The 27532-nt window shown below is 47.1% G+C and overlaps 1 protein-coding gene across 1 annotated transcript in view; it reads right to left on the reverse strand.

Moving 5' to 3' along the window:
* SLC25A13 (solute carrier family 25 member 13) overlaps positions 1–7651 on the reverse strand; it is a 94603-nt gene extending 86952 nt beyond the window's left edge. The window contains exon 1 of the mRNA XM_069959375.1: positions 7552–7651. Within this exon, the coding sequence (XP_069815476.1) occupies positions 7552–7563 (12 nt within the window). The 5' untranslated portion in view covers positions 7564–7651. The remainder of the gene's footprint in view (positions 1–7551) is intronic.
* Positions 7652–27532: the final 19881 nt, after the last annotated feature.

The following is a 27532-nucleotide window of genomic DNA, read 5'->3' on the forward strand; positions in this document are numbered from 1 at the left end:
GGCTCCTCTTACGCTCTGCTTCTCACCGAGTCACGCTCCCTCCAGCTTTAGAGTGGCCTGTCTAAGCTGACAGGCCGCTCAGCCAATCACAGGCCGGGACCGCTGTGGCCAATGATTGGCTGAGCGGCCTGTCAGCTGAGACAGGCCACTCTAAAGCTGGAGCGAGCAGGACCAGGGGAGAAGACCGCAAGAGGATCCCTGCAGCATGGACAGGTAATGTATAAAGTAAAAGCAAGGGCTGCAAGGACATCGGTAACGATGTCCATGCAGCCCTTGTTAAACGATTATCAAGCCCTGTAATAGGCCCAGTAAACGAGCGCCGATCTGCTCTTTACAGTTATTATCGGGCCCCCATCGGCCCGTGTAATAACACCCTTAAACTCACGGTATCTGGAGAACTTCTCCATACATCGCTGATTCCAAACAGTTCAGCAACTCCGCTCAACACTATCTACAACTAATGTGTCCTCAAGCCAACAACTTATCTGAAAAATCCTGTAAGAGGTGAAGAATTTGTACCTATTACATGTAGCTTCAAGGTAAGTATATGGTTTCTGACGGACGACATTCACTATGTGGGTATAGACCAAACACAGTGTGAACATACCATAGCGTCCACATATCAGTCCTACAGCTCTGCTCTACTACCTGGGGAGGGGATACAGTGACCTCAGCACACTAGGGCAAAGACGCGTCCCTCGAGTTCAACCAGCTCAATCCTCTTTACTCCTGTTGTTGTGAGGAAAGGTGAAAACTGCAGGAGTCATAAACATTTACATAGGCATGTGTGGAATCTGGCTGCCGGAAAGCATCTAGAAGTGTCCGTTCACCACCGCCGGCCGAGCACTAGGATTGGGGGACTGAGAGTCAACATGTCCAATGCCTATTTCTCCCCAATGTCATCTGTCAGGAGAAGTCAGGCATGGGACAGTCGGCTGATGCCTCCAAAACTCTATCGACTGCAGCTTCCCCTGGCCGTTCACTGGATATGCAGGAAGCTGGACGACACCTTTAAAGGGTTACTCCGATTATTATTTTTATCCCTTTAAATCAACTGGTGTTGATTATTTTGCTGACACCCCCCCCCCCACACACACACACACACACACAAAAGTTTTCTAAAAAGTTGCATCAAACAATAAGTTAGTTTCTCTAAAGCCACTATGAAGAGTATAGAACATCCCGATATAACATCCGTGGCCTTGGACTCTATAACGCATGACTAGAGGTTTATAATGGGGAACACGGGTCAGACTCTGTTCAGGGAGGTGATCTATAGATGGTTATTATAGCGGGAACAGTGACGGCTCTATGGGTATAATGGGGTATGAAAGCAGCGTGTACATCACTAATCTGTAAGGTCCTAGAAGTCGTGGACACGTTATTCCTTCTCCTTCAATATGATTTATGGTGCGTTTACACAGATTTAACTGACAGATTTTTGAAGCCAAAGCCAGGAATGGATTTGAAAAGAGGAGAAATCTCAGTCTATCCTTTAGGACCTGTTCTCTGTTTATAGTCTGTTCCTGGCTTTGACTTAAAAAAAAAATCTGTCTGCTATAAACGCACTATAAGGTACTAAAAGCCAATCCTTTACTGTCCAAAAATGGCCGTCTAAAGGACAAGGGACGTAGATAAGTGGCCAATGGCCGCCCATTTAAAAGGGTACACTGGTGAAAATCTATTTCTTTCAAATCAACTGGTGTTAGAAAGTTATATAGATTTGTAATTTACTTCTATTTAAAAATCTCCACTCTGCCAGTACTTATCAGCTGCTGTACGTCCTGCAGGAAGTTGTGTATTCTCTCCAGTCTGACACAGAGCACTCTGCTGCCACTTCTGTCCATGTCAGGAACTGTGCAGAGCAGGAGAGGTTTTCTATGGGGATTTGCTTCCTGACATGGACAGAGGTGGCAGCAGAGAGCACTGTGTTAGACTTGAAAAATACACCACTTCCTGCAGGACATACTGCAGCTGATAAGTACTGGAAGACAGGAGATTTTTACAATTCAGGAGTAATTTACAATTCAAAATAACTTTCTGAAACCAGTTGATTTGAAGAAAAAAAAAATAATTTGCTGGAGTACCCCTTTAACCCTATGTCTTCTCAAAGTTTAACCATCATTTGGACATGTCAAAAGTTTGTATCGGTGTGGGTCCGGGTGCTGAGACCCCGTCTGATTGCTATCATCAAATGGCAGAAATGTCTGGTTACATGCAGTGCGCCCCTTTATCTCCACTCTACACAGGTGTAACAAGCGACCTACAATGATAATAATGGAAGTCTATGGGAGAGTATACAGGACTGCTGGACGTCCCATAGGCTTCCATTGTAATTTCATCAATAATATTAGTATAGCGCCAACAGATTCCTCAGCAGGAAACCTTGGCTCTCCAGCTGTTGCAAAACTACAACTCCCATCATGCCTGGACAGCCAAAGCTAAAGCTTTGGCTGTCCAGGCATGATGGGAATTATAGTTCTGTACCAGCCGGAGGGCCTGAGTTTGACATCCCTGGTCTAATATATGTATAAAACATACCGCCATATATATACACCAGCCATAAAAACAACACTTTACCAGAAAAGAAAAAAAAAATTGCGCCTTTCTACGTCTGTCTCCAACACACAATAGTTTCCCATGGCGGCCACTACACAACAGGATCGCTCTCCTTCCCAGAATCAGGCGTAACTCGATTTCCGCTAATAAAAACGTTACCGTGTAGCTTACGATTAAAGCAATTTACAGGTTTCCTGGTTGTACAGGAAATCCACGCACCCTGAGGGAGCGCTCATCTGATTATGGCGGTGTCTACCCGGCACGCTGTCACCCCGAATCAGCGTCAGGTGCTGAGCGGCCGGGTAACCTGACAGAGACAAACCCAGACGGACAAACGACATTACTGCGCAGCAGTGGAGATGTAGTAGAGCCGGGAGCGTCACTGCAGGCAAATGCTGATATAACAACCGGCCCGCCAGGGGCATCTGCTGAACGTCAATGTGGAAGGCAAAAACCTGGGGGTCACATGACACCTGACCTTCCTCTGAGGACAATATACGAATATATATCTGACACTGTGCTCTCTGCTGCCACCTCTGTCCATGTCAGGAACTGTCCAGTGCAGGAAAAGTTTTCTATGGGAATTGGCTACTGTTCTGGACAGTTCCTGACATGGACAGAGGTGGCAGCAGAGAGAACTGTGTCAGACTGGAGAGAATTCACCACTTCCTGCAGGACATACAGCAGCTGATATGTACTGAAAGACTGGAGATTTTTGAATAGAAGTAAATTCCAAATCTGTAAAACTTTCTGAAACCAGATAATCTGAAAGAAAACGGTTTTCGATGGAGTACCCCTTTAGGCCAGCATTTTCATTGGCATTCTGTATGGTGGTTTTTACAATCTGTGCCTCTCCAGTACTTGCAAAACTACAACTCCCATCATACTATGACAACTTTTGGAACTCAAATGGGATTTAGCTTTGGCTGCCCAGGCACGATGGGAATTGTAGTTCTGCAACAGGTTCCCCCATCTCTGCTCTAACAAAAGGCTGAAGGGAGCTGTAGACCCTATGTTTTCCCTATGGAGGTAATGCCTCTATAATATGTGAATAGTACTGGGTATTATGGGAATTGTAGTTCTGCAATAATTCACGGTTCATAGGTTCTGCCCTAAAGGGTAATCCATATTGTAGTCCAATGTCCTTCAGGGCATAATGGCAGTCACTGAGGCCATGATGATAGTGTTGTATTAACCAGACACCAAAAGGTTTTATACGTATAGAGAATATTTATATTTGCTCTATCCCTTTAAGGTCATGTGTAGGTCACAGGGGTGAAAACTGAGCTCTGTTCACACTCGTACTGTAGCTTCCACTATAAAGAGGGGTCAGTGTATGGGGGGGGGGTACCTCCTGTATATAGAGGGGTCAGTGTATGGGGGGGGGGTACCTCCTGTATATAGAGGGGTCAGTGTATATAGAGGGGTCAGTGTATGGGGGGGGGGTACCTCCTGTATATAGAGGGGTCAGTGTATGGGGGGGGGGTACCTCCTGTATATAGAGGGGTCAGTGTATGGGGGGGGGGTACCTCCTGTATATAGAGGGGTCAGTGTATGGGGGGGGGGTACCTCCTGTATATAGAGGGGTCAGTGTATGGGGGGGTATCTCCTGTATATAGAGGGGTCAGTGTATGGGGGGGTATCTCCTGTATATAGAGGGGTCAGTGTATGGGGGGGGGGGTATCTCCTGTATATAGAGGGGTCAGTGTATGGGGGGGGGGGTATCTCCTGTATATAGAGGGGTCAGTGTATGGGGGGGGTATCTCCTGTATATAGAGGGGTCAGTGTATGGGGGGGGGGGTATCTCCTGTATATAAAGGGGTCAGTGTATGGGGGGGGGGTATCTCCTGTATATAGAGGGGTCAGTGTATGGGGGGGGGGGGGGTATCTCCTGTATATAGAGGGGTCAGTGTATGGGGGGGGGGGGTATCTCCTGTATATAGAGGGGTCAGTGTATGGGGGGGGGGGGGGGGGTATCTCCTGTATATAGAGGGGTCAGTGTATGGGGGGGGGGGTATCTCCTGTATATAGAGGGGTCAGTGTATGGGGGGGGGTATCTCCTGTATATAGAGGGGTCAGTGTATGGGGGGGGGGGTATCTCCTGTATATAGAGGGGTCAGTGTATGGGGGGGGGGGGTATCTCCTGTATATAGAGGGGTCAGTGTATGGGGGGGGGGGGTACCTCCTGTATATAGAGGGGTCAGTGTATGGGGGGGGGGGGTATCTCCTGTATATAGAGGGGTCAGTGTATGGGGGGGGGGGTATCTCCTGTATATAGAGGGGTCAGTGTATGGGGGGGGGGGGTATCTCCTGTATATAGAGGGGTCAGTGTATGGGGGGGGGGGGTATCTCCTGTATATAGAGGGGTCAGTGTATGGGGGGGGGGTATCTCCTGTATATAGAGGGGTCAGTGTATGGGGGGGGGTATCTCCTGTATATAGAGGGGTCAGTGTATGGGGGGGGGGTATCTCCTGTATATAGAGGGGTCAGTGTATGGGGGGGGGGTATCTCCTGTATATAGAGGGGTCAGTGTATGGGGGGGGGGGGGTATCTCCTGTATATAGAGGGGTCAGTGTATGGGGGGTACCTCCTGTATATAGAGGGGTCAGTGTATGGGGGGGGTACCTCCTGTATATAGAGGGGTCAGTGTATGGGGGGTACCTCCTGTATATAGAGGGGTCAGTGTATGGGGGGGTACCTCCTGTATATAGAGGGGTCAGTGTATGGGGGGGGGGGTTCCTCCTGTATACAGAGGGGTCAGTGTATGGGGGGGGGCCTCCTGTATACAGAGGGGTCAGTGTATGGGGGGGGGGGCCTCCTGTATACAGAGGGGTCAGTGTATGGGGAGGGGTACCTCCTATATATAGAGGGGTCAGTGTATGGGGGGGGGGTACCTCCTGTATATAGAGGGGTCAGTGTATGGGGGGGTACCTGATGTATATAGAGGGGTAAGTGTATGGGGGGGGGGGGTTCCTCCTGTATACAGAGGGGTCAGTGTATGGGGGGGGTACCTCCTGTATATAGAGGGGTCACTGTATGGGGGGGGGTGTATCTCCTGTATATTGAGGGGTCAGTGTATGGGGGGGGGGGGTATCTCCTGTATATAGAGGGGTCAGTGTATGGGGGGGGGGGGTATCTCCTGTATATAGAGGGGTCAGTGTATGGGGGGTACCTCCTGTATATAGAGGGGTCAGTGTATGGGGGGGGGGGGGTCCTCCTGTATACAGAGGGGTCAGTGTATGGGGGGGTATCTCCTGTATATAGAGGGGTCAGTGTATGGGGGGGTATCTCCTGTATATAGAGTGGTCAGTGTATGGGGGGGGGTACCTCCTGTATATAGAGGGATCAGTGTATGGAGGGGGGTCCTCCTGTATATAGAGGGGTCAGTGTATGGGGGGGGGTACCTCCTGTATATAGAGGGGTCAGTGTATTGGGGGGTACCTCCTGTATACAGAGGGGTCAGTGTATGGGGGGGGTACCTCCTGTATACAGAGGGGTCAGTGTATGGGGAGGGGTACCTCCTGTATACAGAGGGGTCAGTGTATGGGGGGGGGTACCTCCTGTATATAGAGGGGTCAGTGTATGGGGGGGGGTGTATCTCCTGTATATTGAGGGGTCAGTGTATGGGGGGGGGTACCTCCTGTATATAGAGGGATCAGTGTATGGAGGGGGGTCCTCCTGTATATAGAGGGGTCAGTGTATGGGGGGGGGGGTACCTCCTGTATACAGAGGGGTCAGTGTATGGGGGGGTACCTCCTGTATATAGAGGGGTCAGTGTATGGGGGGGGGGGGGTACCTCCTGTATATAGAGGGGTCAGTGTATGGGGGGGGGGGTACCTCCTGTATATAGAGGGGTCAGTGTATGGGGGGTACCTCCTGTATATAGAGCGGTCAGTGTATGGGGGGGGCACCTCCTGTATATAGAGGGGTCAGTGTATGGGGGGGTACCTCCTGTATATAGAGGGGTCAGTGTATGGGGGGGGGTACCTCCTGTATATAGAGGGGTCAGTGTATGGGGGGGTACCTCCTGTATAGAGGGGTCAGTGTATGGGGGGGTACCTCCTGTATACAGAGGGGTCAGTGTATGGGGGGGGGGGTTCCTCCTGTATATAGAGGGGTCAGTGTATGGGGGGTACCTCCTGTATAGAGGGGTCAGTGTATGGGGGGGGGGTACCTCCTGTATACAGAGGGGTCAGTGTATGGGGGGGTACCTCCTGTATAGAGGGGTCAGTGTATGGGGGGGTACCTCCTGTATACAGAGGGGTCAGTGTATGGGGGGGTACCTCCTGTATACAGAGGGGTCAGTGTATGGGGGGGTACCTCCTGTATACAGAGGGGTCAGTGTATGGGGGGGTATCTCCTGTATATAGAGGGGTCAGTGTATGGGGGGGGTACCTCCTGTATATAGAGGGGTCAGTGTATGGGGGGGTACCTCCTGTATATAGAGGGGTCAGTGTATGGGGGGGTACCTCCTGTATATAGAGGGGTCAGTGTATGGGGGGGTACCTCCTGTATATAGAGGGGTCAGTGTATGGGGGGGTATCTCCTGTATATAGAGGGGTCAGTGTATGGGGGGGTACCTCCTGTATATAGAGGGGTCAGTGTATGGGGGGGGGGTTCCTCCTGTATATAGAGGGGTCAGTGTATGGGGGGGGGTACCTCCTGTATATAGAGGGGTCAGTGTATGGGGGGGGCACCTCCTGTATATAGAGGGGTCAGTGTATGGGGGGGTACCTCCTGTATATAGAGGGGTCAGTGTATATAGAGAGGTCAGTACCTCCTGTACACTCTATGCTATGAGGTGACCCCTCAGGACAGGTATAACCCCACACACAAGGACAGGCCCTAGGTCACCAGTGTTATGCGGCCGCACAGGCTCTGTCAGCAGTCACACAGTGCGTCTCCCGTGCGGCCGGTCCCCCTGCAGCTGCCCGTGTTGCCCCCTCAGCCCCCCTGGCTCCCGGTGCCCCCGTCCCCGCTCCGGGCACATACCTTGGCAGCCATGCTGTGCACAACTCACACACACTTCCCATCAGACGCTTCCCCGTCACGTCACAGCGGGCCCGCCCACAGCGACCGAATGCTGCGCTCTGATTCGCTCCTGCGGCCTCCAGCCCGCCTCTGTGCTGTCACGTGGTCAAGCGTCCTTCGCCGGTGAGTTTAGAGGAGAGTCACGCGGGGTGCGCGGCGTGTAGTGGATGTACACAGTGCGCGCGGCGGGGCAGTGACGTCACGTGTGACACACACTGCCGACTGCTCCACATCAGCAGTATATAGCTGTATATTGTGTCCTGTATATGGCAGTATTATCCTGGCAATATATAGTGGTGTTATGTGGGCTGTATATGGCAGTGTTATCCTGGCACTTTATGGTTGTATTATTTGGGCTGTATATGGCAGTATTATCATGGTACCATATGCCGGTATAACGTGGGCTGTATATGGCAGTACTATTATGTAGGTTGAAATACAAATATATATACTTTTTTTTTTTTTTTTTTAAATTGTGGAGCTACTTTGCTTGTTGCCCAGAACCTTATTATACATAGGAGCAAACCCAGTCATGTACTGTGCAGTGGAATAATAGTGCCACATAGGGTATTGTCTGACTTATTACGTTACTCCCAACTGAGAGCAAAGAGGGACATTCAAGGTGATGTGTCACACACCCATAACCACGCCCCATAAACACACCCATAACCACGCCCTATAAACACATCCATAACCACGCCCCATAAACACACCCATAACCACGCCCTATAACCACGCCCATAAACACACCCATAAGCACGCCCTATAAACACATCCATAACCACGCCCCATAAACACACCCTATAAACACACCCATAACCACGCCCCATAAACACACCCTATAAACACACCCAAAACCACACCCCATAAACAAACACATAACCACGCCCCATAAACACACCCATAACCACGCCCTATAAACACATCCATAACCACGCCCTATAAACACATCCATAACCACGCCCCCATAAACACACCCATAACCACACCCCATAAACACATCCATAACCACGCCCCATAAACACACCCCATAAACACACCCATAACCACGCCCTATAAACACATCCATAACCACGCCCCATAAACACACCCTATAAACACACCCATAACCACACCCCATAAACAAACACATAACCACGCCCCATAAACACACCCATAACCACGCCCCATAAACACACCCATAACCACACCCATAACCACGCCCCATAAACACACCCATAACCACACCCCATAAACACATCCATAACCACGCCCCATAAACACACCCTATAAACACATCCATAACCACGCCCCATAAACACACCCTATAAACACATCCATAACCACACCCATAAACAGACCCATAACCACACCCCATAAACACATCCAACACCACGCCCCATAAACACACCTTATAAACACACCCATAACCACACACCCTATAAACACACCCATAACCACACCCCATAAACACACCCGCAATCATGCTCCATAAACAAACCCATAACCACACCCCGTAAACACATACATAACCACGCCCCATAAACACACCCATAACCACAAACCAATAAACACACCCTATAAACACACCCATAACCACAACCCATAAACACACCCATAACCACACCCCGTAAACACATCCATAACCACGCCCCATAAACACACCCATGGCCACACCCAAACACTTTTCCCACCGCCATTCACCCAATCATACACTGCAGAAGCCAGAAGTGGATTTATACCATACTGCCACACTGTTCCTGACCACATCCGCTAACCCAAGACCAATATAGAAGAAACCAATATCACCACATAGTAACTAATACCGCCAGACCATTAAAAAAATCCTGTTATAAAAAACACATATTATCGGCACACCATGACCACCGCCATCTCCACCACATGACTAATACCACCATACCATTACTGTATAACATCCACTGTACAAACACCAGTATCCCTCCATACACCGGCCTATGGAGGGGTAGATACCAATAGTACACAGCCTTCCCATGTTAGGCTTCATTCACACACCCGTAGTGCAGCCCATGGCCCCCACTACCAATGTGCGTCTGTAGTGCTCCGTGCTTCATGGTGCACCACATTGCCGTTTCATTACCATAGCGATCCGTGTCGCAAAATGCCGTCCGCACTACAGCAGCTCCTACAGTAGCCCTGTACACACTTGCCGCTTGCAGCACAGGGGTGCAGGATAAATGGGCGGCCGTCCTGGCAGGATATCACCCCAAAATTGGGATATTTTACAGGTTTTGGGGTGGTTGCGAGGTATGCTTCTGACCTCACCCTTATGTCCTATCTGCAGGTTTAGGATGCCGCCATCTTCTGCCCTATGGATGGGATCCAGAGAGCGCGGTGACATCATCCCATCGGCCTATGAGAGGAGGAGCGAGCAAGATCCAGGAAACAACCAATCACAGCACAGCTTTCATTTCTTAAACTGCTCTATTAAAATCTGGTTGCTATAGGCACTGACTAGTTGTCATGGTAACACACACAATAGGCCTACATGGCTTCCATGATGGATCAGAATTTTTTTATTCCGTTTTGCCCCATAAATAATAATCTTCTGTCTTCCTAATAACAAAAAAATATAAATATTACGGGCCTTAGAAGGTGAGGAGGGTGTTGGGGTGTGAGGCCCCAGCATACGGCGCTGTTTTTTGGAGATAGAGTAACGGTGACCATACACACTATATAAGTATGAGTCTGATCCCGCCAGAATCCCGGAATCTGCCAGTAACTTATTCCTTGCTGCCATTTCTATTCAGGATGAGCCCACTGCCATTGAATGAGATGTCTATATGGCTGTATATATGTCTTCCAGACAGTCCTAGGGCTGCATCCACCTTCTCCAGGCAGCGGGGTTCACATAGCCATCATTTGGGTTCTTTTGGCAGGTTTGCTTATCTCTAGTTGACAGCTATCTCTTGTGTATGGCCCGCTTAAAGGGGTACTCCAGTATTGGTAAATTGTATATAATAAAACTCCACTTTTTACACTTAGAAATAGGGTATTATCATTAACAGTTCTGGTTTTGTGTGATTCATCCCTGACAGGAAGTTGAAAATAGAAGAAGTGCACAATGTGTATTGTCTCCAGTTTCCAGGCTCATCCCTCTCTCTTTAGACAACACATCATCTTCTGATGTCATAGGATGCTTGGCTGGATTTTGTCTCTGAGCTCTAACCCCACCCCCTGAATGGTGTCACTATCTCTGACCAGTCCCTCCAAATATATATATACCCCAAAACAAATACTGGGGCACAAAGGTAGGCAATGCTATATGCCTCTGAATCAAGAGTACCCCTTTAAAGGCTATGGACACCTTTGAAAATTTTGTTAAGATACTTTTCTATAGCTGGTCCAGCTTGGTGTGAACTTTAGGGTACATGCACACTGCGGAGTCTATGACATGAGTGGAGATGCGCCCGCCCGCCTCAGTCCGCGAGCTGCGGAATGCGCAATGGGTTATCCGTCGCCATTCCGTACTTGTCACGGCCGCGGCGGCGTCCCGTGTTCCGGGCCGCCGCCGCGACCTCCTCCTGCCCCATGCAGCCGCCGGGGTCCTTGTGCAGGGACCCGGCGCTGCTGCTAGTTCGGCCCTTGGGGGCGCCTCACCTCTCCACTGCTCCTGTCTCCGTCTGTGCCGGCCGGCGCGCGCGTCCCCGCCCCCTCGGGCGCGCGCGCGCCGGCTGTCTCAGATTTAAAGGGCCAGTCCGCCCTTAATTGGTTAGTTGCACCAATCACTCCCTATAAATCCCAGCATGCCCTGTCCCTTGTGTTGGAGCCTCTACATGCTTCCCATAGCGTTTGGCCCAGCCCCCTGTTGTTCCTGTTTCCTATCCGCTACCTGGTCCCTAGTCCTTGTTCCTGGTTCCTGCTCCCCTGTCACTTCATTGCGCCTGTGTTCAGCCTGTCACCTGCGGTTACGCCTACAGACCTCTGCCAGCACCATCTCCTGCCTACTGCTCCTGCCACGCTTCGCCTGCCGTCACTAGCAACCAAGCCAGGGGTAGCGACCTGGGGGTCGCCTGCCGCAGCAAGTCCATCCCGCCTTGCGGCGGGCTCAGGTGAAAACCAGCGGCCCCTTAGACTCCGCTCCCTGGTGAGGTTAGTGCCATCGCTGGTGACGGTCCAGTGGATCCACTACTCCAGGCGTTACAGTACTGTGCACATACCCATATTATGTCTCCACACTTGTCCACAGCCTGTGTGTTTCTCCCCTCTAGACTGCTCTGTATCTGTTCTCCATCTCCCTCCAGCCTGGGTGGAGCAGTCCCAATAAAGTAAATAGAGCTTAATTGCAAACTTAACCTGAACTGGAGACAAGAGCGGTGCTGTCTCTGGAAGAAAGTGGCCATGTCTTTGTAACACTGAATAACCCCTTTAAGGGTCCGACTGGTGACTAAAAGCGTTGCCAAACCTGAATGTGGTGTCCCACCACAGGTGTTGCTTTAGGTTACACCCTTCATAAAAGTCTGTACTTGTTGTTAGTCAGTGGTGATGAAGGTAGTGATAGGGTTTTGCCAGTAGATGTCGCTGTATTAGATTTGTGTATTCAGATGTTGCACAGCTGAAGTGTGTAAAGGGTTATTGTTTATTTGTGTGTCACATGGATCTGTGAACCTATGGGAATCTTCTCTTCTTTCCTATCACCTCTCTTCTTACGTCTTCTATTGCACTCTTCACCCACTCACAGCGCACTTTAGATACGCCAAGGAAGGAAGTCACATGGGTAGAGGAAGTGTATGGGTCTTTCGTGGTGGACATTGTAGAGGAAGGACACAAGCTCAACAGCTCTCTACAGTGGTCCCTCCCCTGGCCCTCTGCCAGGTCCCCCTACTCTCAAGAAGTTCAGTGTTAGGTCCCCATATGGGTTGAAAGCAAGACAAGACACAACTAACAATTTCTTCTCAGTTTACTCTACACAACACTATGCAGTGTTAAAGCTCCTACAGGAGAGGACAAGTGAGAGACAACCTCAACCCACGCCGTGGACTAGGAGAGTTACAGTGCAGGACAGTATCCACAGACAGCAGTAAGCTAGGAACTGATCTGGATAGAGCAAAGTTGCGGTAAGCCGAGGAACTCTATCTCACAGCGCGGTTGTCAGCAGGGAGCCCTCAGCATTCAGCTCATCCCTCATAGGACGGGTCACCTGACACTGGTGGACATTAGGTGGTGTGAAGACCTAAAGGTCAATTCATGGGCATAAGTATTCTCTTCTTCTTCTTCCAAGTATTCTTCTACCTCATCCTCCAACATCCCGGAGGATGTTTGGCCTCTCCGCTGAGTGCTGACCATAATGAACCAACTATGAGGAGCCTCCCAAAAGTAGGCAATCCCGACAGCCCTTAGTACCGATGCCACTTTGTTCCAGAGGTCGCTGGGGGTCACTTTGGTTAAACCCCACCGATCACAGCGGTCAATGAGATACAATCCTATACTTTGTATCAGTTTTTCTTTTAGAAGCAACAGAATCTTTCCAATCGAACCCGTAACAATGTATTAACCAGCGACACTACGCCCCCGCCCCCCGTCTCTGCACATCTGACTGCGGAGCCGCCTGCACCCTGAAAAGAAGGAGGAAGAAATCCAGAAAAAAAGGAAGAGTTTAGAAGAAGCAGCTTTTCTTTTTTTTTTTTTTTGTCACATTTACATCTGGTGACAGAAAGCGATGCATGTGGTCATGACAGCTGCATAGTAATTTCTGAGGGTGGAAGACATGAGTATACCTCCCTCTACGGACCCCTGTGGATACGGATTATAGAGAAGCTGCGTTTCCTATGAAGGGTATTATGTTTCTTCATGGGTGGAAATGATTCCAGTGTACCACATGCATGAGTAAGCCGCTCGCTACCTTTTATACCCTGACAGAAATATAATCACTGCCCATGTGTAACAGAATTGTTTATTCTGGGGAGAAAAAAAAAATCGTTGCCGATGATTAATCACCGGGGGGTTAAAGATGGGAAGGATAGCCATTTTTTTTTCTCTCGAGTTCTCTGCAGCTGTCAGTTCACGGCCCGTCATCTTTGTGTATTCCAGGCTTTGTATAGAGACCGGGACAATATAGAGACGTATTAAGACAGCGTTTAATTTAGAAGTAGACGAGACTAGAAGAAACTGCGCCAAATTTATCACAGTGTCGCCATATGACAAGTGGCAGGACCCATAACGTCTCAACCTACTCATCATCTTAAAGAACAGAACTGCTGGTTATTTTAAGCCATGGTCGATGGACGCCAATAGAGTTTAGCTGCAATAGGGCGCTGCACTATTCCCTGTTAGAAATGAGAGGACTGGTGGTCACATGTCCATACAGACCCTCCACCTTCTCCACAATGTCAAGCCACCCTTCCCCCAACCTCACCTTTAGCCTGTGTTCACACTCAAGGGAAAAAATATCCTGTGCTATACATGAAAAAAAAATTGGGTTACCACCTAATTTTAGGCCTTTTACTAGCTGCGGGGAATGTACGCCAAGATACTTTCCCATATACTCTGCGCCCACATAAAAATGAGAGAAAAAAAAGCCCGTCTGGCAGCTGCCACCCTACAATGGGTTGGTTTGCCGCCCCTAAGATTAGCCTTGAGTCAGTATTAGCTTCAGAGGTAGCAGAGCTGAGTTTAAGGGTATGTTCACACGTATAGCTTGTATCGCAGTTAGCAGTAGCGGTGAGTGGTAGACTGTGCTGCGTGGTTTTCATCATGACAGCAGTAACCCCACCATGTATACTTATGTAGCCCTCACTTAGCGTTATTCCTGATATGATACCATACGGAGCAAGGTGGGTAAATATGTCTGGTCAGGGGTTGGAATATTTTATCTTATCTGGTTTGCAGTCTGTACTAATACAGTGTCTGGTCTTGGGGCTGTACTAATATAGGGTTTAGTCTGGGGGCTGTACTAATATAGGGTCTGTTCTGGGGGCTAAACTAATATAGGGACTGGTCTGGGGGCTGTACTAATATAGGGTCTGGTCCCTGTACTAATATGGGGTCTAGTCTGGGGTCTGTACTAATATAGGGTCGGGTCTGGGCCCTGTACAAATATTGGGTCTAGTCTGGGGCCTGTACTAATATAGGGTCTAGTCTGGTGCCTGTACTAATATAGGGTCTGGTCTGGGTCCTGTGCCAATATGGGGTCTAGTCTGGGGTCTGTACTAATATAGGGTCTGGTCTGGGCCCTGTACCAATATTGGGTCTAGTCTGGGGTCTGTACTAATATAGGGTCTGGTCTGGGCCCTGTACCAATATTGGGTCTAGTCTGGGGTCTGTACTAATATAGGGTCTGGTCTGGAGCCTGTACTAATATGGGGTCTAGTCTGTGGTCTGTTTTAATATAGAATCTATACTAATATAGGGTCTGGGGTCTGTACACATTTTTTCTCTTTTATATTAGGGAGCAAGTTAAAAAGTATGGACATGGACTCTGCATAATAAATGCTTCCTGTACTATGCAGAAGATATTTCCAATCAGATTTGGGTAAATCAAGTAATTTTTTTCCCCATATAATGCGCACTCGCCATCGTAATTGGCAAGAAGACCTGGGGAGATCTTTGGAATAGCAGCTATAAACAAAACTTTTAGTGAAAGCAGAATCTTCTGTCCTTATGTCACGTGGTGGTGTGGCTATTACTGTGAGGATAAAAAGCACGCTGGAAAAATGCCCACTGTGCCCAAATAATACCATCATACAAGCAGCAGATGTGACCCCGCTGTGCTACCCAAATGGATTGACTTTGGGTCATGCCAGGGAACAGAGTCTCAGTGCTCACTAGGTCTTCACCCTTTATCCCGCTCCAGGATGGGGAAGCTGGACTTCTGTGACTAGAGGACACCAGGTCGCTCCACAAGAGTGGTCATGGTGTGGATAGTGGCTGGTCCTGAGAACCAGATGCCGCAAGTGCAAAGCATTGGAAAATCAGATAGTCAAGATGCAGGCTGGGTTGTAAATTGAAAAAAAATGAGCAGTACCTGGATGAGATAGGTGTAGTCGACAAAAGGGGTCAGATGCAGGTCAAACAGTCCAGGTCGGCAACAGTAGGGGCTAAAGACAGGCAAAAGAAGCCTGAGGAAGAGGCATGTGTCAGGATATACCTTCTATTGGGAACACAGGAACCGACAATGCTTAGGATTGGACAGAACAGCTTTAGATAGGTGCTGGAGAAACCGGATAAGCGGAGGAAGAATAATGAAGAGCACATTGGCCCATTAAATCAAAAAAGAAGACGTGTGTAAGCCCTAGAGGACAGTGGAGGAAATGCAGCGGGGTCAGAAGCATGAAGCCCAGACTGGAAGGAAGCTAGCGGATGCCCAGTGCCATGGACAAAACAGGGAGAGTGGACAGGATGAGCAAAGGAACCCACAGTGGGCTAAGTACCCAACCATTTGGGCAACCTTTATTAAAAGTGATGCACCATGAGCAACCAAAAGCCAGTCTTGGGTATAAGAATTCTGCCAATGAGGGGTAGGTAAGCACTGTGTACACTGTATCCTATTCTACATTCTATATTACTCTGGCTCCTCAGGGGTGGAGTCAAAGAAAGGCATGAACCAATCATCTAGCTGGGTTTACAGACATTTCTCATCATAATTCTCTTTCTTTTATTTTTCATATTCTGCTTTTTTTATATCGTATTTAAGGTCTTGGTGGGCGGCGTAAAGAACTTGGAAAATTCTTGCAGTGGTGCCAAATACATGGTTATGATTTCTAACAATTGTGTCTGATAATTAGAGTGGTGTTCACACCTGGCGTATCCGATGGCGGGACGCGCACACACACACTGATATTTTATGATACGCATATAAGTAGCGGTATCACCTGTTCGTCTCATTTGTCTTTTCACAGCCAAGAAGCAAATAATTTCTACAAGATTTGTTATCTGGGAAAATGGAGGCTGATAAATGGTCCAGTGACCCGTAGGAGCCTGCATACATTTTACGGCTGTCAGTCACGGTGACAGCATCATAACACATGCTTATCGCTAGATGGAATAATGGATGTGCTTTACAAATGCAGTCATAAATGTGTTAGGCTCACACTGAAATGTCAATTACCGCACATTATTTAGAATTTACAAACACGTACGACGCCTACAAAAAGTATTGCCCCCCCCCCGCACTTTTTTTAAGTTTTATTGTTCGACAACCCTTAATAGAGCGGAATAGACACTTAATAGCAGAGTCAGATGCAAATTTTGATTTGTATAGCAAATAGGTAGAAGGGATATTTTTGCCCTGACATTCGTGTTTGAGAGAAGTTCCGAAAGGCTAATAAAGTGGTGTCACACGTCTGGGCGGTAGTAAATCTGCAAACCCGCAGACCATTTAGCACTGGCTAGACTGGGGTTAGGAGACTTAAGGCCCTATTACACTAAGGGGAAGATTTATCAAACTGGTGTAAAGTAGAACAGGCTCAGTTGCCCCTAGCAACCAATTAGATTCCACCTTTCATTTTTCAAAGAGTCTGTGAGGAATGAAAGGTGGAATCTGATTGGTTGCCGGGGGCAACTGAGCCAGTTTCAATTTACACCAGGTTTGATAAATTTCCCCCTAAATAATTATCAGCCTTACTTGGCCGATTACCGACCCTTCAGGCCGATAATCATTTTATGTGATAGAATAGGACATGTTGAAAGGTCATGATAAGCTAACATGCACGATGTCAGCTGGTCGTCATCTTTCAACATGTTGCGCGTCACTCTGTGTAATAGCAGTGGTGGCAGCAGTCTGCTGCCAACTTCAATAGGCAGAACAAACAATCTCAGGATTGTTCGGGCATCCCCTCCCACTGCTCCCCACTTGCTGTCTGTACGTCTAATAGCACAGGCAGCGAGCAAAACGAGGGGGAAGCAAGTTCTGGGCTGACAGGTCGGCGCTCACTTCTCCTTTACTATCATGCTGTGTAATACAGCCTACCCTGTTTTTTAATAGGCAGCACAAACAATCTAAGGATTGTTCGGGCAGCTCCCCACGGGCCCTCCTCCCCTTTTTTCCTCCCTCTGTTACTCGCTTGCTGTCTGTACGTATAATAGCACAGGCAGTGAGTGCGAAACGAAGGGAAAGCGAGCGCTGAGCTGACAGGTTCGCACTCGCTTCCCCTATACTATCGTGCCATGTAATATGACCTTAAGGGATACCCAGTTTTTCCACCATTAAAGGAGTTATCCAGCGTAAGAAAAACATGGCCACTTTCTTCCAGAGATGGCACCACTCTTGCCTCCAGTTTAGGTGCAGTTTGCCATTAAGCTCCATTCACTTCAATGGAACAGAGTTGCAAAACCTGCACCAAAACTGGAGACGAGTGGCGCTGTCTGTGGAAGAAAGCGGCCATGTTTTTTTTATCACTGGATAACCCAGTGTGGTAGTGTGGCGCTAAAAAATTATTCACAGAATAATACGCATTACAAAGTTAGGGTACAAACACACACACCGTATACGTAGCAGATACGCAGCAGATCTGCAGCAGATTTGGTGGTTTAGATTTGATGCTGTGTTCAGTTATTTAGATTTAATCCGCTGCGTATCTGCTGCATATTGCAGCAGTAAATAAGCTGCGTATACGGTGTGTGTGTTTGTACCCTTATACAACTTTGTAATGTATGTTATGTCTGTGAATCGCCCCCTTCCCGTGTCCAACCACCCCCGCCCGTGTACCCGGAAGTATTGGTGCATTATACATTACCTGATCCGTGTTGCGCATGTCCGCCATCTTGTGCCAAACGTCATCTTCGGACGGCTGGCCGAACCGCTCCGACCGTCCCTAGTGCCGGCCGCCTTCTGCAGCGTCATCAGCTGCTCAGCCGCGATTGGCTAAGCATAACTGTGCTCAGCTAATCGCGGCTGAGCACAGTTATGACGCGGCAGAGGAGGGCCAGCATCAGGGACGGCGGCAGCGATTCGTCCGTCCGAAGATGACGTTTGGCACAAGATGGCGGACATGTGCGACACGGATCACGTAATGTATAATGCACCAACACTTCCGGGTACACGTGCGGGGGTGGTTGGACACGGGAAGGGGGCGATTCACAGACATAACATACATTACAAAGTTGTATAACTTTGTAATGTGTGTTATTCTGTGAATAATTTCTTAGCGCCGCACTACCCCTTTAAGGATTACAAGGAGGAATGGACTTCTGTTGGATTACTTTTTCGGTTGTGGTCGCAAGAATAGTCTTGGATTACGGAAGTGCTACCAAGTGCTTGGTTTGGGAAAAAAACAGGAGTCATTGCCATGATAGCAGACAAGAAGGAACAGGTCTGGTGTCAGAAGTAGTATGCCAGGGATCGGATGTAGTAACTGGAGATGAGCAAAGTTTTCAAAAGTACGGTTTGACGGGTTCGCCAAACTTTAACACAAATTTCGGGTTTGTCTGAACCAAACCGTGAATAAACCTCACTAAGGGTGCCTTCGCATGTAACGGTTCCGCAGCGAGATCTGCTGTGGATCCCTACCCTGTAGACTCTATGGGGAGACAAACTCGCAGCGGGATGGATATCCATATTGGAGTTAGCTCCCTCTAGTGGTAGCTGCAGGTGGCCAGAATTTAATAATTTTTAAGAGATTTTGAGTATGATTTAAAACTGAACTAGGCTAAGATGATAAAGAACATACAAACTCACACGAGACCGATCTGTGTTGCCTAAGATTTGATGTGGGTTAACTCTTGCATAGAGGTGGTGACAATCCCTCTGTAAGCTGTGGCTGACCAATGGATGGACTGAAGAGAGAGGTCAGAGCATGTGGGGTTCTTGCAGACTGACAGAGTTCAGGCTGGGTTATTGCAGAGTGAGGGACCTATTACACGAGACGATTATCGTGCGAAAAATCGTATCGTTCAAATTTAAGCGATAATTGTTCTGTGTAATTGCAGGCAACGATCGAAAAATCGTTCGTATATGTTGGGTTTTCCGTTGCAATTCCGTAGTGTGCACGTGGAGGGACCTAGGGTGGGCAGAAGTTGACATGTAAGGATGGGCTGGGGTTTCCTTTGGCCTTGGACCTCCTACAGGCCATAGCACACCATCTGTAATTTTCTTATTTACTTGTTGGGATTGGTGCCCCCTACTATACACTATGCAGTCATAGTACACGGCAAGGTTAAGCCTATATATACGGCCGCATACACACAGGCCTTGTGATCATTTTCCAACCGTCGGTATGTGCTCAAGGGCAGCTGAACACTAGTTAAATGAAATGAAGTAGAAAGAGAAATTCCTGTGATTGAAGTCTCACTCTTGTAGAGCGGCCATGGAGACACCTTGCTGTGTTTTCCCCATCGTAGCCTGGTAACAATCTGATGTTTTTGAGGAACAGTACCGGACAAGCCGAGCAGCCAGGTAGAGGGAGGAATGCAATCAAGACATTGTGGTCTTCGCTGTCGAGGCATGCACTCCCGGAGAGGCGGCCATTGATCTGACATCACGCTAGATGTACCCAACGCTGATTTACACAGATCTCAAGAGCCTTGTCTTCGGCTCTGTTTTTTTTTTTTTTTGAAGATTAAGTGCCGTGGCTTCAGGTTATCATGGGCTTAAGAGATTTCAGACATACCTTTTATAGATTTTCTAAAGGAATTAAAGGATAAATCTATTGCTAAGAGGTTCTTTCAAATATTAAACTCCCTCAGGCTTTAGAGCCAGGTAAACATGTCTAACGTAGGGAGACCCAATCAGCTCTTGGGGTCACTGTGTCTGCCGCGCACCGATATAATGAAAAGACATTTTTAGTTTACGGGCTTAAGGAGCCTATTGGTCTCCTGCAGGTGTCGTACTCCAATATAGTCCATAAAGTGCAAACTCTACCCAGGCCCGCCTCCGTCACCAACAACCTATAGAATGCAATCCGGCACTATCTATAGCACTCCGATTGTTGCACAACTACTCCGGGAATACTGGGAGTTGCGCAACATCTGGAAGCCCCCGGGCTGGATATGACTGGTGAGATCGGAATATTAAAGGGGTTATCCAGCGCTACAAAAACATGGCCACTTTTGCCCCGCTCTTGTCTCCAGACTAGGTGGTGTTTGAAACTCAGTTCCATTGAAGTAAATGGAGCTAAATTGCAAACCCCACCCAGTCTGGAGACAAGAGCGGGGCAAAAGTAGCCATTTTTTGTAGTGCTGGATAACCCCCTTTAATATAGAGCAGAAACTTGTAAACGTTTTACTTTTTATAGTGTTGTAACACGTTGGCGCCTGTAGGTGTCACTGTTGCTCTTGGTGTTTTACAAACCTGTTCCAATTACACTGTTTGTAAACAGAGGTGATCATTTATAAGAGCTCTGACGTGTGTATATATATATATATATATACAGTATATATGAAGATGTGGTAGACGCTGACTCAGTGTTCTTTACCTCGTGTTTAGCTCAGCGTTGAGCCAATCACTAGGGGTGTCCTGTGCCCTGATTTAAGTGGCGAGCCTTAATTGTAAGTTTTCATAAGGAAACCAATAGCGAACGAACAGTACTGCTTGTAGGCGAGGGTGTCGGCTGCCTTAGCGTCCTATTAGATTAAGCAATATTTCGTTTTTTCCAATCAACAATAAACTATTGCAAACAGACTGTAATCACCATAATACTCTGAACGATATTCATTGGTTACCATCATAATTACGATCACAATTGCAATTGTTTGTGTCCTCTAGTATACGAACCATTGTTATAACGCATGAACGTTGTGTACTTACACCGAAAGATTTGTGAACGAATAACAATGATTTTATAATCAACTGAAAAGATGAAAAAATTTTTGTTACTCGTTTGATCGCTACCGGCGTAAACACAGAAAGAATATTGCTTGAATTGGAACGATTTTTTGCACGATAATCGTTTTGTGTGATAGGGACCTAAGTCTCCCCAGATCGGACCTTCATAGTATCTCAGATTGACCTTTCGTTTTTAACAATAAGGGACAGTATTATAATAGTTATATGGGCACAAGCCAATCAGAGTAGGATACAAAGAAAAAAAAATGACACTCACCAAAAATGTTGCAGTCGTCTGGGTGGCCAGTAGAAGTGGGAGCTTTATCCACAAAACAGCTGGTAGCCCGCGTGCACAGCGTACCTGCCTCTCTCCCCTGCCCCGATGTACGTTTGCATACCTTGGAAATAAACTTTAAACTGAAAATGTTTGGTGAGTGCCATTTTTTTTTCTTTGTATCCTACTCTGATTGGCTTTTGCTTATGAATAATTTGCTTTTTTTTGTGTACCACAAGCTCTGTGATGTTTCCAAGCGGATAATATTTCTTGTCAGTAATTCCAGGTTCTGAAAACCCCACACCATTGAACTGTTTTTGCATTATTTTGGTGTTTAGGGCTGCATTTCTCTTTGTGCCTATGAAATTTAGGAGGTAGGAGGTAGTATTATAGTAGTTATATCCCTGTATATAGGAGCAGTATTATAGTAGTTATATTCCTGTATATAGGGGGCAGTATTATAGTAGTTATATCCCTGTATATAGGAGCAGTATTATAGTAGTTATATTCCTGTATATAGGGAGCAGTATTATAGTAGTATATTCTTGTATATAGGAGCAGTATTACAGTAGTTATACACAAACTGGAGAGAAAGGAACGGCTGCACATCCCATCTATGGCTGATACTAATGCCGCTAGGCCTATATTAAAAATCAACACCAGAGTGTCTGTATATGAATTGATCAAGCCATTTTGCCCCGTGTACCACCGCGCAGGTCCTCTGGTCCACACGGGTCCCTACGCTAACTCCACACTGTGTCGGTCAGCGACCGCCAACCCCGCAAAGCGTGCACATGCAGGGAAGGGAGGCCATGGAACGGCCCTGCAACCCCAATGTCACAGGACCAGACCCAAAAAGCCCCACCAGAACCCGACCAGAACCCGGCCAGCACCAGTAGGGACCCGTGTGGACCAGAGGACCTGCGCGGTGGTACACGGGGCAATATGTTTTGATTAATTCATATACAGACACTCTGGTGTTGATTTTTAATATAGGCCTAGCGGCATTAGTATCAGCCATAGATGGGATGTGCAGCCGTTCCATTCTCTCCAGTTCGTGTTTCACAGTTCTCCCTCTCTGAACAGCTCGCACTCCTTTATAAGACCCACATGACCAAAATTAGCAGGAGATGCCTGTGCTCACATGTCCGGACCTTATGTCATCCCCATTCTGTGAGAGCAGCAATGGTAAGTGTAATACCATATCCATACTTGTGTCGTTTGGGGGCGACCTTCCCCGCCGGTGGTGCTGGCCGGGTTCTGGTGGGGCTTTATGGGTCTGGTCCTGTGACATTGGGGTTGCAGGGCCGTTCCATGGCCTCCCTTCCCTGCATGTGCACGCTTTGCGGGGTTGGCGGTCACTGACTGACACGGTGTGGAGTTAGCGTAGGGACCCGTGTGGACCAGAGGACCTGCGCGGTGGTACACGGGGCAATATGTTTTGATCAATTCATATACAGACACTCTGGTGTTGATTTTTAATATAGGCCTAGCGGCATTAGTGTCAGCCATAGATGGGATGTGCAGCCGTTCCATTCTCTCCAGTTCGTGTATTACAGTAGTTATATTCTTTTCCATCAAGATAAATGTAATAATTTTATTCTTGTAAGATGAAGACGCAATTTTCTTTTCAGACCAATCTGCATATCTTGTAAAAATAAAGCAAAAAAAGATGTTTTGTGTCTTTTTTCTCTTCATTTGTTTTTTGTTTATTTTGAAATGAACATTGTCAAATTTTTACACATCAGGAATGTTAATGTTAATCTTCAGTACACTGATGGCTCTGAAATGAAATTGTATACGTCACAGAAAAAAAACATAATATAATTATAAAAAAAATAATTAAAATATTATAAATATTTCCTGAAAAAAAAAGGATTAACGAAATAATTGATGTTAGAGGATAACATCCATTTGGTCAGTTGCACAGAAGGAATTGTTGGGAGAGAACGTGTAAACAGTAAATCTGGCGGCGCTGAGTTCTCTGGTTGACTTTTAAGGGATAACAATTAATGGACTGTATGACATTTTTATTGCTGGTTAACAGACTTATACATCTTTAATTAATTGTAATGAAGTGGGTGAGAAGTTTATTAGAACCGGTTAACACAATATCACTTGTGGCAGGAGGAACCTGAACATTGAAACAATAAAAAAAGAAAAGTTTTATTGCGCAAAACCAGAGGCCCGTGGCGTCAAAACAGGACGGATTGTTTCCCTCCGAGTAATTATAGATTATAATCTCTATGTTTCTAATCAGTAATCCGAGGTATATCTGTCGTCACACTATAACATCCCAATAAAGCAAAACCTCAGCATTGCTTTATCTGATTTTTTTTTAACTTTTTTGTGTTTTCAGTATGTTTGAGTTTTAGCTTACTTTTTTGTTTTTTAGTTTTTTTTTAATTAATTCCATTCAATGCATTAATTAAAGGGGAACTATATTTTATTCATATCAATATATATTTTTTCATATTAGTAAATACATCTGTATAAAAATCTTGTCTTTCAATATTTATTATTATTTTTTTTTTACTCATTTTTTTATTTGAAGATATTTTTTCAATTTTACAAAATAGAATATGAATAAATACACGTACATGATGTACGCCTTCCAGTACTTATCAGCTGCTGTATGTCTTGCAGGAAGTGGATTCTTTCCAGTCGGACACAGTGCTGCCACCTCTGTCCATGTCAGGAACTTTCAAAAGGTTCTAAATTCTAAAAGGTGTCTGTGCATAATAGAACCCTATGGGGGGGATTTATGAAAGGGTGTAAATATACACCTGGTGTAAACTGCCCACAGCAACCAATCACAGCTCAGCTTTCAGCTCTGGTAAAATATAAGAGGAGCTGTGATTGGTTGCTGTGGGCAGTTTACACCAGGTGTATATTTACACCCTTTCATAAATCTCCCCCTATGGGTCCAGAAATCTATCCGTATTCCCTAATAAGAAACTCAAGTAGATTTTCCTGACATGTGAACGGGGCCTCAGAAAAACACAGCTTCTTTCTTGTTTTCAGCACCGCTCCTGTTCTCAGTTTGGGTGTGGTTTGGCACTGAGTTCCATTGAAGTGAATGGAGCTGAAATGCAATAACAAACACCTCATCCACCTTTCCATTCACTTTCTATAGCTGAGAATGTAGCCCGTAGCCAAGCATGCACACACCCATTCCAGTCACATATTTGACCTTTCTTGTCATGATCAATGGGGGTCTGACTGCTGGCATAGTTGGTGATAAGGAATCACTTTTAATCTTGTGATAACCCCAGGGGGGACTTTGATCACGAGTACAAACTTACCTCTCCCCACATCCGCGGCTAGCAGCGGGACCCCGTAAGAAGGCCTGTCCACACTGATCGATATCCCGCTCAGCCAATCAGTGATTGGAGCGCCGTCCCGGATCATGAAGCGTTAGCGAGGGAGATCCCGGAGCCCAGGGGGGTCCAGAGGCCGGCCCCGCCACTCACCGCAGGCACATGGAGAGGTAAGTTCATACTCCTTATTAAATTCCCCCCTGCCCCTGCTGGCTGCTAGATTTTAAAAATGGCCGAACTAAAGGCCCTATGACACAAAGCGATTATCGGCGGTATTCAGACGACACCGACTGTTATGGCCAATAATAGCTTAGTGTAATAGAAGACAGCGATCATCCGACATGCACAATGTCGGCTGATCGTTGTGGTTCAACATGTTGAAACAACAACGATGAGGATAGCAGGGATATGCTTCTGTCTCCCTGTGCAACAGGAGCGGTGGCAGCAAACCGCCGCCGTCTTCTATGGGCTGCCCGGACGATCTTACCTGCTTGCTGTCATAAATAGCGGCTGCAGCGAGCGGGGAACGAGGAGCAAGCGAGCGTTGACCTGACAGGTCGTGGCTTGTTTGCTCCTCTGAATCGCCCTGTGTCATAGGGGCTTTATTTTTTAACATCAACCAGCATTTCTTTATCATCATAATCAATTGTCCCTTCAAGGGTTAATAAGCAGAAATCAAAGGTCAAGTGTTTGGGGGGATTCTTTTCCTCTAGTGGTGCACTATAGCTTCCAACGCCAACCTAAGGTGTTGCTACCAAAGAGAGCATGCCCAACTCCAGTTGGACAAAACCACTTTCTAAAGATTTACATAAACTTTTGATTTCCCCATGGACTCTCAACAAGTCAAAGCTGGACTGTCCCAAATGCCATCCTCCTTCCTATCAAGGTTCGTGAAGTGGGTGTAATGGTGGAGGATGCGGCCATCAGGAACATATTGTCCATTTGAGATTTTGCTATAGGTCTTTATGAGTCCATGCACTCTCTATAGCTATGGCAGGTAGAATAACCATGAGTTGGGCAGATATGGAGGCTCTGGCTCCATCCAAGATTCCCATCATTAGGAATTGCTGACCTTGATCTCTTGGGGCAATTTTTGCAACTTTTTTCATTGTCCAGTGGCTACAAAGTCCACCAATATAATGTATGATATGTTAATTGGACTAGATAATTGTATTTACAGACATTGAGGTCCAAGAGGACAAGATAATAAATTACTCGGTCCCCTGATGAAGTCTGCGGCATCAGCGAGTATCGGCGGCCTCATTACCGATCGGCTCGTGTTTCTTACCTGTTCCCAGAGAGAATCATTATTTGTGTACACTGAAGGCATGTAAGACAATAAACCCGGGGGGAGCACATTATTATAGCACCATCACTGTCTGATATTTGGTGTGAGTCAACCATGTTAAAAGCTTTACAGGTGGAGTTTCCAGTGTTTTCTATATTTCATTATTTGGCTCCCCTGAGCCGACGTACACAAAATAAGCTAAACAGTTTTTTTATCACAGGGAGAGAAAAACAGACGGAAATTGGTAGAAATAGTCTAATGGGGTAGGACCGCCGGAATGGAGAGTCCCCAGGTGTGAATCCGGTAGATTGTTACACCAAGATACTATTGGTTATGGCAATCTCATTGGACCTACTACTCACTAGAAGGCTTAGGAACACCAAGAAGGACATAACTGTGTGTTTGTGTGGGGGGGAACAACAACTCTCTAAGGCAGGGGTCCTCAACTGGCAGACCGCGGTCCGAACCCAGATCGCGGAGGCTAGTTGTCCGGACCCCGGCTGCAGCTCAGTATACCTGTATACTGAGCTGCGCCGCTTTCGCACAGAAGCTATGAGCGCTTGTAGCGAGTGCTCATAGTTACTGTGCAGCAGCACTGACAGAGAGGGAGCCATTGGCTCCCTGCCTGTCAGTCACTCATGTGGCCGTAGCGGTCACAAGAGGCCGCTCTCTGCCTGTGGTATTGGTGCTCGAGTGAAGTCACTGCGCCGGTGCCAGGACAAGGGGAGAGAGGCCTCTTGTGACTGCTGCAGTGCGGCCACAAGAGGGAAGAGAAGAGGAGACGCCGGACCCAGGTGAGTATAAATGTTTTTTTTTTTAATGTTATATGCTATATGGGAAGGGGAACACAGGGGGGGGGGGGGCTATATAACTGGGGGAGCATACAGCACGGGGGCTATATACTACTGGGGGAACAACAAAGGGGGCTATATACTACTGGGGTAGCGCACAGGGGTCTATATATTACTGGGGGAACAACAGGGGGGCTATATACTACTGGGGCAGTCACCCCCTTTGTACCTAATTTCAAAGGGCCGGTGAGAGAGAAAAAAATGCCAGTTTTCCCGCTAATAAGCAGCAATTCTGTATGTAAATAGTTTAACAACCTTTGTTAAAAGTAACAAAACACGTTTCCTACTGATGTTCATCTCGGACCTTCACCTGACCATAGACCCCGATAAGTTGTTGAGTACCCCTGCTCTAAGGCATAGTCTGTATGGGTCTCTTGTAGCCTGGGTAGTATATGACTAATATGACTATGGGGGCTGTCAGCCTAAACGGGCAAATTCAACTGGGGCAATATATAAATAGGCTAATTCTAGTGGACACTTATATTGGGGGCA

This window comes from Dendropsophus ebraccatus, chromosome 2 (genome assembly GCF_027789765.1).
Source record: "Dendropsophus ebraccatus isolate aDenEbr1 chromosome 2, aDenEbr1.pat, whole genome shotgun sequence".
Lineage (NCBI taxonomy): Eukaryota > Metazoa > Chordata > Amphibia > Anura > Hylidae > Dendropsophus > Dendropsophus ebraccatus.